Source organism: Salvia splendens, chromosome 19 (genome assembly GCF_004379255.2).
Source record: "Salvia splendens isolate huo1 chromosome 19, SspV2, whole genome shotgun sequence".
Taxonomy (NCBI): domain Eukaryota; kingdom Viridiplantae; phylum Streptophyta; class Magnoliopsida; order Lamiales; family Lamiaceae; genus Salvia; species Salvia splendens.
Genome location: NC_056050.1, coordinates 20,564,460 through 20,576,040, shown reverse-complemented (window position 1 = coordinate 20,576,040; position 11,581 = coordinate 20,564,460). Strand labels below are relative to the sequence as shown.

The following is an 11,581-nucleotide window of genomic DNA, read 5'->3' as shown; positions in this document are numbered from 1 at the left end:
TCTGCTGGCTTACAGTCCAGTAGTCCTGTCTCGGTTAACAAGTCAAGTACATATTTCCTCTGACTGATGAAGATCCCCTTCGTTGACCTTAGCACTTCTATACCCAGAAAGTACTTTAGTAATCCCAAGTCCTTCATTTCAAACTCTGCAAACAAATTCTTCCTTAGCTTGCTTATTTCCTCTTCATCATCTCCCGTGAGAATCATGTCATCTACATAGATGATGAGGCATGTAATCTTTCCTTCTCTTTTCTTCAAGAATAATGTATGATCATAGTTGCTTTGTTCATACCCATACTTCTTCATTGCCTTAGAGAATCTCCCAAACCAAGCTCTAGGTGACTGCTTTAGCCCATATAGTGTTCGTTTTAGTTTGCAAATCTTTCCTCCTTCGAAATCTCCAACAAATCCAGGTGGTGGCTCCATGTAAATGTGCTTCTTCAGTTCCCCATGTAAGAATGCGTTTGTCACGTCGAACTGATGTAGTGGCCATTCCCTGACTGCCGCTATTGAGAAGAGCACTCGAATAGTACTCATTTTTGCTACCGGTGAGAATGTTTCAGCATAATCAACTCCATAAGTCTGAGTGTATCCTTTGGCCACAAGTCTCGCCTTGTACCTTTCAATCGACCCATCTGGCCTCCGTTTGATAGTGAAGACCCATCTGCATCCCACAGTTCGAACTCCATCAGGTTTAAGACATACTTCCCATGTATTGTTCTTCATCAGAGCCCGCATTTCTACTAGCATTGCTTCTCGCCAGTGAGCAATTTTCATAGCCTCCTCGGCCGTATATGGGATTTCTTCTTCTTCGTAAAGTGCTGCTTCAAACGCCCTAGCCATCTCTGTTAGATTTGCTTTAGCCAGATTCGCCATAGAATATCGGCTTCTACTAATTCTCTCAGGACTGTATTTCTTAGCCGGGACCCCACGAGTAGTTCTGTTGGGGAGTATATAGCGGCCGGTATCACCATCAATTGCTGCATTCTCATTCTCGTCTACACCAAAAGTGTCAGGAGTAATAACTGTATTATCTGAGCTAGTTTCAGGAATTACCTCGGATATCACTGGAGGAGGACTCGATTCAGGCGTAGGCGGTTGAGGAGGCTCTACAGCAGATGTGACTGACTCGGCAGTGACACTAGCTTGTTCTGTTGGTTCCACGTTCGAGATACTTGGATGTGGCATCAGAAAACTGAGGGGTCCAATTTTATCACACTCCCCCTGAATAGCACTCTCCCCTGACCCCGAGGTTGGGTGTGATAGAAGTATTCACTTTCTAGAAAATTACAATTCATGGTTGTTATAACCTTCCTAGACCCCGGGTGATAGCATCGATAGCCCTTCTGATTTACCTCATACAAAAAAAAAACACATTTTATTGCACATGCAGAAAATTTTCCTCTTTTGTGTTTCGGTACATGCACATAAACGGAACAACCAAAGATTTTGAGCGGAAGTATGAGAGGTGGGGGAATATCAGTTAGGGATGCGAGAGTCTGCAAAGGAGTTTTCATACCCAAAATTTTTGTAGGCAAACGATTAATCAGGTAGACAGCAGTGGCAACAGCTTCGGGCCATAAAAATTTAGGAACATTTGAGTCAAAAAACAGGGCTCTCGTGACCTCTAGGATTATCCTATTCTTTCGTTCAACTACACCATTTTGTTCAGGAGTGTAAGGACAAGTAGTTTGATGAACTAACCCCTTTTTCTTTTAAAAAAAGCAGTCATGTCTTTGTTAACAAATTCCCTACCATTATCGGATCTAAGAATTTTGATCGTGGTTTGGAATTGTGTCTGGATCATTGTAAAGAAACGGGTAAATTTTTCAAAAACGTCAGATTTATGCTTCAAAAAATATACCCAAGTCAATCTAGTGCAGTCATCCACAAAAATGAGAAAATATTTAAAACCATGATCACCAACAATAGGAGCTGGACCCCAAACATCGGCATGCACTAGAGAAAAAATAGTCTTAACGCGAGTATCACTTGATCTAAAGGATTGTCTGTGGTTTTTTGCCAAAACACAAGATTCGCAAGTAATATCCTTAAAATGGGAAAACTTTGGAAAAAGCAATTTTAAATACCCAGAGGATGGATGCCCCAATCTGCGGTGCCACAACCAAGCTTCCCGATTTGCAGATCCGTGAGCAAGCATCGCGGTGCCACCTTGTTGAGTAATCTTATCCACATAATAAAGACCTTGACGCTCAGTGCCACGCCCAATTATCCTCCTCGTCCTGATATCCTGTAATACACAGAAATTTGGATGCATTAGTAACGTACAGTTTAATTCTTTCGTCACGTGGCTGATAGACATAAGTTTATGAGATAATTTGGGCACATAGAGGCAATTTGTAAGCTTCAGGGTTGGGGATATTTCAATGGTTCCACTCCCACCCACAGCGGTCAACTCTCCATCGGCAGTTTGAATTTGGCTTTTAGTTGCCCCATTAAATTCACAAAAATCTTTCAGATCATAGGTCATAGTATCAGTTGCCCCACAATCAAAAATCCACTCACTCTCCTTAGGGTCAATTTTACTTTGGGCAATGCATGCAATAGGTACATTTTCCAAGGGTGCAAAACGATTTGGGCTTAAGACGGAACTTTCAGACAGTTTTGGGGTCAAACGTGGAATATAGTTTTTCTGGGGTCCTAACTGTAATTTTCGCGGGTCATATTGCATATATTCTGAACTATAAGGACCAGAAATTAAATTACTCATGCTTTGGGGTTTATTCTGAAAATCAAATTGGGGATCGGGGTTTCTCAACCCCAATCCGTTACCTCCATATGACCCGCCTCCTTTCTTCTCCATGAAGGCTGCCTCGCCGGGCCTGCCGCCTCCACCCGGTTGAGGACCGGTATCTCCTGCTCTCCCACGGGTGTTAGTCATCTCCCTATTCCCTGCTCCTTGCAGAAATAATCCGCCTCCATCTTCGACTCCGATGGCTAATCGAGCTTTAGCCTTTTGATTTTCATCCCACCATTCCGGAAATCCAACGAGGAGGAAACATGTATCTCGAGTATGTCTTTGTTTTCCGCAATGAGAGCACCAAAATTTTGATTTGTCGGGTTTGAAACCGCCTTGGCGATTGGGCTGTTGCGCGGCGGTTCGTGGTGGTGGCTGGTTTCTGACGGCGAACCCGTGTCCGACTTGGCCCGATGATGATCCATCGTTGATTGCGCCGGTCTGGAGATCGATGTCTGCTGCCGGCATGATTTTCAACCGCGTAGCTTCTCGTTTTACCAGACCGTATGCGGTCTCGGCTGAGGGCAACGGGGTTTCCTTGAGAATACCCCTTCGGATCCCGTCATATCTTGCATTCAAGCCTGTTAGGAATTTGAACAGCCGTCTTGTTGCTACATACGTTCGAAGTTGGCTAATCCCCTTGTCGCAGCAATCCACAGGTTGATGTTGGCATCGGTCAATTTCGACCCAGATTCCGTGGAGATGTCGCCAATATGTTTCTAGCCCATGTTCCCCTTGCACGATTCGGCCTGCCTTTTCCTCTAGATCGTACAACAGATATGGATCTGCAGTACTTTCGAATGTAGTTTGTAGGCTCTCCCACAGAGCTTGCGCGGTTTGGTGATGTGCAAAGTCGACAACAATTTCTGTTTCGACGTTGTCAATTATCCATGAGAACACTGTCATATCGGCTTCCTCCCATTCTGTGTACCCCTTCATTCCAAGTTCCGGCGGCTGCGGTGTACCGGTGATATACCTGTTTGCTCGTCTTCCCACGATGGCTACTCTCATCAGCCGTTTCCATAGGGGATAATTCATCCCGTTGAGTTTAACGGCTAGAGTAACATTCTTACTTATCTTTAATCGTGTCTCCTCCATATTTGGTTTCTCTTCATCGTCTGACATGTTGCAGGTTGAAAATAACCGCCTTCTTGGTTGGGAAAGGTATTAGGCTATGATGATTTTGTTACGAGCCTTTGCTCTGGTACCATGTTGAAAGATATGAGTATTATTCATTCAACTTGTTCAGAGAATTACAATAGGTATGCCTCCTTTAAATAGGCTAAGGGTTACATAAAATTGGCAAGATTTGCCATAATACTCATTCCCTAATTAATTTTTTTTCCTTGCTTACCTATTTTCCTTACTTACATATTTTCCTTTCTAACAACACGGCTCAGCCGCGTGAAGGCCGCGGCCGCGGCTCGTCCTCGGCTCTCGGCCCTGCGCCCCGCCTCTTGGCTCTCTGCAATGGGGGCCGAGCACCGAGCCGCGGGCCGCGGCTCCCCCATTGTGGACACTCTTATAGATAGATTAGCCTCGAGTTCAATATGATCATCAAGAAATCAAATTCAATATCCATATACTTTGGCTCAACTTAATTTCATTACATAAAAAGCTTTATGGAACATAAGAATAGACATTGGGCATCCGTTGTTTTACTTTTCTAATTTCACCGTTCAAAAAGTGTGCTAGTAATAAAAATTTACTAATAAATTTTCTGATAATACATTCTTAGACTAAATTGTAACGAAATATAGAATTAATGAACATGTATTAGTCTGGATAGTAGTAAAGTAGTTAATATTCGTAACCAAATACAGCCTTAAATTAACGCTCGTTAATCAATAAAAAACACATATAATTAAATTGCAAGGCACGAAGCACGTATGTTTAGACGCATAGAACTTGCAATCGCTCTGTCTTGTGCCATTTAATTATTTAGTCACTCTTCTTTTCTATACTGTATAAAACATAATTTGATTGGTGTATCAGACTACCTATTTGGTCAACACAATGTCTTCTTCCTGTGTGAAAAATAATATACTAAGATTGTGAGGTATCTAAACCAAGAATATCAACAAACATAATTAAATGCTATGTACATACAAGAATAAGACAATTCAGATTAGAAACGCTTCATTGATTACCTTGAAATATACTATACTTTCCCATGTATAACTTATAATGTTCAAAGAAAATCAACATCATGGAAAAAATATTAAACAGAGAATTTATTTTTATAGTAGAATATAAGGATCTCTATAAGTATAATTAATTGATTTATAAACCAATTTCATTTCTTGAGTACAATGACAGTCAATCAAAAATGGACAGACATTTGCAGTTGTTGAATGTAGCAAATAGTAACAGTCAATGGTTCTTGTCACAATAATAAACAATGTAATGCCTGCATCCCAACAGATTCCTTGGAACAATTACTTTATATATGGCACTAATAAATTCATTGTTCAAATTTGTTATTGCCTAACATGTAGAAAACCTTGGAATAATGAAGACATCGATGGATATCTGTAACCCATAGAGAAAGACGACCCAATTAAGAACGGAAGAAAGAACCTTGAAATGATGAAGATATTCAATTGAATATGAGTTGAAGAATTGTTTTTCATTGATATGTTATGATTTATGAATACATGGTAGTCACCAATCTTTATAGGTGGTGTTCGGTTTCCTAGATAAAATACTACCAAAATACAATCTAGGATTGAGTTGTGAGATTATTTTAGTCACATGAGGTTAGTTATGATTAATTATCACATGATTATCCATCTACAATTGAGTTGTGGGATTGAATCTCATGAACCAAACACACTACATATTTAATCTTTGGATACAATCTTCTAAACCGAACTTATAAAGAATCCCTAAGGGAAAGTTGTCCTTCGGAAAGGGCGACCGCACGCTCCTGCCCATGGATCCACCGATGTGCTTGAGTAGTCCATCAGTCAACATAATTATAGATTTATACGGGGTCCCATTATACGCATGAGTCCCCACCTTAGTTCCGAACTGTCGAACCAATAAGAAGTTCATTATTACACAATACTGAGTTCATTTAAGATCGTTTTACTTTATTCTTTCCAAACTAAAGTAAAGCGGACTAAAATTGAACTACGCGTTATCGAACATATTATAAAATGAAGTAAAACGAACTAAAATTGAAGGGTTCGACCGTTCGGTGCTAGAAATTAGTTCAACATTGAACACAATCCGACTTATACTAGTTAGTTTTTCCATATGAACTCAAATAATAAAAAGTAAATACCTCAAACTACTTTCAAAACGTGTAATAACTAAAAATAATGTTGTGAATGTGACATACCAACTGTGCACATCCCTCATGATCGCCCAATTGGCTTCACCTCTCCGTGCACTGCAATGCCGCACCACTTCATATCTCTTGATTTTAATTTATAATTATAACCTTGATATGGTCATTTCTCAGCAATCAACTATCACCATTGACTCATTGACTTCAACTAAAAAAAATAGACTATAATCGATGACAGTGTGTATCCATGATAAATAATTCCACCTATTAAAAAGGACAGCCACAATGGAAAATAGTGTACCACTAATTTGGAAAAAGTAAACGGTTTGGTATCTATATAATTAGAGGTTGTGTTAGTGTGAGCTAACAAATATTGTTTGGCCATATTAGTGAATCACTTTATCCAGCCATGATCATCACAACACATAACTACATCTTCCTCACCACTTCATATCTCTTGATTCTATCACTCCATTCTGCTGATGCAAAGGAGTGCAGTCCTTGTTCAGCCTGCGGTGCTATTCGCAATATCAGCTTCCCTTTCCGCCTCAAGAGCGACCCCACCCACTGCGGCAGTTCTGAATTCGAACTCACCTGCGAAAACAATGTCACCTTCCTCTATCTACACTCTATCAAGTTCTATGTCAAAGATATCGACTATGATTCCTACGCCATTAGGGTGGTTGATGCTTCCTTTAACAATGATACAATCTGCTCTTTCCCTATCACTTCCTCCGATTCCTACAAATTCACGCCTGCTTCTTATTCTCCATATATTCTTGATCCCTTTGGTGAATTACTGCCAGTTAACTTGATTAGCTGCCCCAACCCGGTGCTGAATTCTTCCCACTTTACAGATATGTCTGCCTGTACTTTATCACATACCAGATTTAGATATGTATATGTTGGGCACATCTTGGCCTCAGAGGTACCACATTTGTGTACATTAGATCTATTAGTCTTCACATCGTGGTCGGGTTTCGGTGATTTTACTAATGTTTCATTCTCACAAATACAACAATCTCTCCTGTACGGGTTTGAACTCAGATTCTGTTATGATTGCTATATAAAAAAATCCACAATACGGGGTAAGAAAGCTAATCTTGTTAATTAAAATGTATAATTTCATCACTCCTCATCTTTGCTATCTGATTCTGTAAAATGCAGGGAAACTCATACATCACTTATCAGGACTTAATCGTAAGGATTTGTACATTGAATTCTAACAACATACTTATTCTCTAACTGCATAATATGTCTTCATAATTAATGATTACTATAATTTATATGCAGCCTTTGTCCTTATTCCTCTTGCCATTCTAGGTGCCTACATAAGTACTCTTTTTTGTCTTCTTTCTTTCTATCAAGAATCATTAATAGTGGTTATAAGATTACAAGAGATATAAATCTAATCTTGTCAAAGAAATTCCAGTTTTCATAATTGCAGGGGTAAGCCTTCCTGTGACAATCATCATCGGAATTGCAGGTGTATTAGCACTATCATTTACTCCTCCTATACACTACAGTAAGAATCTTCAATTTCATTTCTCTTTTTCGTCTCTCTTAATCTCTCAAATGTTCCATTTTTTTTATTTAGGCTACGACAATCAGACTATGCTACAAGCAATTAATCACATTGTATTCATTGGTACGCTTTTTAAATTAAGTTGTAGTTACTATATTAAATTCTAATTTATACAAGTCCATCTACTGATCTACCCAATTCAACATAGTTTAGGGAGATGACTTCGATCATTTCAACATTGTTAATCCTGTTTTTTGTAATTATATGTTGTGTTTGTCTATGTATATATGCAGCAATTTTCGCGGGTTGTTTGGCAATTATAGGTGAGCTCTTAATTTATAAATGTCCAACTATGGATAAGATTAGATTGCTAATTTTGTCTCCTGTAGTTTGTTTGACCATAGCACTAAACCCCCTTCTCATAATAATCATCGGAGTTGGAGTTGTATTGCCACTCATCTTTATTGCCATCTACAACTGTAAGAATCTATAAATTCATTTCTCTTTCAGTAGGACTAAATCTATTATCCCTCCTTATACGCTTTAATTCCATTTTTTCTTTTTTCATATATATGGTAGTACTTCTACGGGACACATATATGTTGGATTACCTTGAGTACCTCGTGGTACCTGGTAAGTTGAATCACCATTTTAATAGTATTATACTCACTCTGTTCAAGCTAAGATGACACATTCCTTACAGGATTTTAGGAGTTATTGGTTAATGTGTTTAATTGGAGATAGAAAATGTTGGTGTAAGTATTAAAATAGAAAGAGAATGAAAGATGAATATTTTAATACGGGTGAGAAAAAGTGATTGAGTGTATTAATAGGAGAGAAAAAGTTCCAAAAAAGGAACTGTGTCATCTTAGTTGAGACAAACTAAAAAGGAAAAAAATGTCATCTTAAGTGGGACGGACGGAGTAATATGCATAAGTTTTTTTTGGCTTTTTCTAAATTCATCCGTGTTCATTTTTCCAGCCATTATCACTGAGGTCATCATCTGGGCACCAAGGATAATCATTTGTCCTTTTGTATTCTGGTTTTTGATCAACAAATTCGGGAGAAGACGTTTATCCTCTTTCGAGGGAGTAGAGTCATTCCTACAAAGTGATAACAAACTCGTGCCAATAAGGTATTCCTACTCAGACATAAAGAAGATGACTAAGAACTTTGAAGATAAATTAGGCCAAGGAGGCTACGGCTCTGTTTACAAGGGAAAACTTCGAAGTGGCAATCTTGTAGCAGTCAAATTGCTTAGAGATTTCGGAGCAAACGGGCAAGACTTCATCAACGAAATAGCAACTATTGGAAGGATCCATCATGTAAATGTTGTCCAACTTGTTGGATATTGTGCTGAAAGATCAAAGCGAGCCCTCATTTTTGATTTCATGCCAAATGGTTCCCTTGACAAGTATATTTTCAATCGAGAAAAAGCACCTTCATTGAACTGGGACATGAAATTTAAGATTGCAGTTGAAGTGGCTCGAGGGATCAGGTATTTGCACCATGGTTGTGACATCCAGATCTTGCATTTTGACATCAAACCTCACAATATTCTTCTTGATGATAAGTTCATCCCAAAAATATCTGATTTCGGGTTGGCAAAATTATGCGCTGCAAACAAGGAGGCAGTGACATTGACGGCTGCCAGAGGAACCATAGGGTATGTTGCTCCTGAACTTATCAATAGAAGTATTGGTGCAGTGTCATATAAGTCTGATGTGTATAGTTTTGGGATGTTGTTGATGGAAATGGTAAACTTAAACAAAGACTTGACAAGGAACAATGATGAATCTAGTAAGTATTTCCCAAACTGGATATACGACCACTTGAACCAAGGAAAGGACATTGACATTGGATATGTTAATGAAAATATTGATAGAATCATAGGTCGAAAGATGACTATTGTTGCATTATGGTGCATACAAATGAGCCCAGACAATCGTCCATCAATGAATAAGGTGTTGGAGATGTTAGAAGGTGATGTTGAACATTTACAGATTCCCAATTATCTATCGTTTATGGAAGGAAATGAGGAAGAAAGCTGGGCTACAGATTCAAATGCTTCCATATCATTGTTGAATAATAACAATGAGAACAACATTATTGAGATTATTAGTAGTGCTTGAAATATTTGTATTATCATCTATGTTTACTTAGAAACAAGTTCCACTGATTGTGTATTTGTGAGATGTTCATAATCATATGTATCATGAGTGAAGTACCAAATTATTTATTAGTTTACCATGATTAAAATGGGCTTAAAAACAATGTAACGCTTACTATTTATGTTTATGTATAGGCTCCATTTAAGCAAGTTTTTATGCACATTAATCATCTTTTATTTTTTATAAGTGATTCACTGCTATTGCTTTAGACAGAGGGAAGGCGTTTGCCATTTTGGTTAAGTATATATATAGTTTGGGGTCATGGGATTAACCAATTAACAGAAGCAATGCAAGGTTGAGGAAGCTGCTAGCAAGTTTGGTCAGGACCCAAGGTCTTATCAAGTGCTGACAAAACGTTTTATTGGAGACGAGACGAGAATGGAACACTGAAAGGTTGTGCGCGTTAGTTGCGAGAAGGACGCCTGTGGGAGGTTCCAATTCAAGAAATTTTTTGAATGTTATGAGTTTGAAAAAGTATTATTGTTGGTGTTGGAAAATGCTGGCAAACTATGCCAAGCTGTCATGAATTAAACAATAATGTACAGTGTTGTAGGGAATTTCTCCATCACTTTGACACTATTGTTTTTTTTTTGGGGGAAGAAACTATTGGATTATCAAACATTCAAGTGCTTCGCTTGCTCTTGGACTTGTAAGTCATTATCATAATTCACATCTTTATATTTGTCTCATTTATTTTTTGCACTCTGTTTGGCCTGCATCATTCAAAATATTAGTATATTTTTAATTAGAGGTTGTAGTGTTTGGAGCGTTTGTTATTATTGCTGAATACAATAAGCCTGCTACTACCCTTCATATTCATATTGATTTGGAGAAGACTCAATCAAATGTGCAAACTTCACATCCAGCCATGATCACATCTCATCACTCCATCTTCATCTTCATCTTTCTCTTCACTTCATCTCTCTTGATTCTATCACTCCATTGTGCTGGGGCAAAGATTTGCAGTCCTTCAGCCTGCGGTGCTATTCGCAACATCAGCTACCCTTTCCGCCTCACGAGCGATCCCAACGACTGCGGCCATCCCAGATTCGAACTAACCTACAAAAACAATGTCATCTTCCTCTATCACAACTCTATCAAATACGATGTCAAATCCATCTGTTAACATTGCAATCAAACAGCTTGATTCACAAGCTGATGGTGTGAATGGAATGCATGATACTGCAATGAATAAAGTAAAGATCCTAGAATGCAAGAATGGTGTGCCTCCAATGCACAACACAAATCATAGCTGGAAAGACATCTTTGTTGGTACTAGAGTGAAATGAGGGACCACAAACACAGTTGTTGAACAACACCTAAGAAGACAGAGAATCGTTGCCTAGTTACTGTTACAACAATTTGTCCGTAGTGATCTTTGTTGTGTAGCTAACTAGGTCAAAACTCATTTAGTCTAGATGATTTCATTGCCTAGTATATAAGCCATGTAGCAGCAGCTGTAAACAAAATTTCGAAAAACATTATCAATTCGTTGTGTCTTCTTCGTGATAGTTTTCACTGCTACATTATTTTCATCTTCACAAATGAGTTTTCAGCTTTTCTTTTATGGTATCAGAGCAGGTCCTTGACCTGTCTCTCCTACCCCTCTACTCCATTTCTTTGTAATCTCTAAATCATGGCCGAGGAAGCAGATTCCAGTGGCATAAACCAAGTCACAAACGACTTTTCTTCTTCTCTGGTTCCCACTCTCCCAAACAATCATCCTATTTCTATCAAGTTGAGTGACACCAACTATCTCATGTGGAAACAACAGATCCTAGCCACCATAGAGGGCTACGGATTGGAATCGTTTCTCATTGGTGACCATCCACC

At 38.7% G+C, this 11,581-nt stretch overlaps 1 protein-coding gene across 8 annotated transcripts; it reads left to right on the top strand.

The window, feature by feature from the left end:
• Positions 1 to 6,434: 6,434 nt before the first annotated feature.
• LOC121780409 (cysteine-rich receptor-like protein kinase 41) lies at positions 6,435 to 9,897 on the top strand. 8 transcript variants are annotated; one of them, XM_042178031.1, is made up of 9 exons: positions 6,435 to 7,140; positions 7,220 to 7,252; positions 7,346 to 7,375; positions 7,485 to 7,577; positions 7,650 to 7,700; positions 7,871 to 7,900; positions 7,967 to 8,056; positions 8,157 to 8,210; positions 8,559 to 9,897. In XM_042178031.1, exons 1-9 carry the CDS (start codon positions 6,462 to 6,464, stop codon positions 9,707 to 9,709), a joined length of 2,211 nt encoding a protein of 736 aa, XP_042033965.1. In that variant the 5' UTR covers positions 6,435 to 6,461; the 3' UTR covers positions 9,710 to 9,897. The 8 variants fall into 8 exon arrangements, with proteins under 8 accessions (XP_042033965.1, XP_042033962.1, XP_042033961.1 ...); XM_042178028.1 differs by having other exon boundaries at positions 7,871 to 8,056; XM_042178027.1 differs by having other exon boundaries at positions 7,485 to 7,700.
• The last annotated feature ends 1,684 nt before the right edge of the window (positions 9,898 to 11,581 follow it).

Bases quoted from the DNA above. Each gene is read 5' to 3' on its own strand.
- LOC121780409 (XM_042178024.1), top strand. From the start codon at position 6,462: ATGATCATCACAACACATAACTACATCTTCCTCACCACTTCATATCTC. The intron at 7,701-7,870 runs GTACGCTTTTTA...GTATATATGCAG, and splicing joins TAATCACATTGTATTCATTG to CAATTTTCGCGGGTTGTTTG. The intron at 8,057-8,156 runs GTAAGAATCTAT...TATATATGGTAG, and splicing joins CTTTATTGCCATCTACAACT to TACTTCTACGGGACACATAT.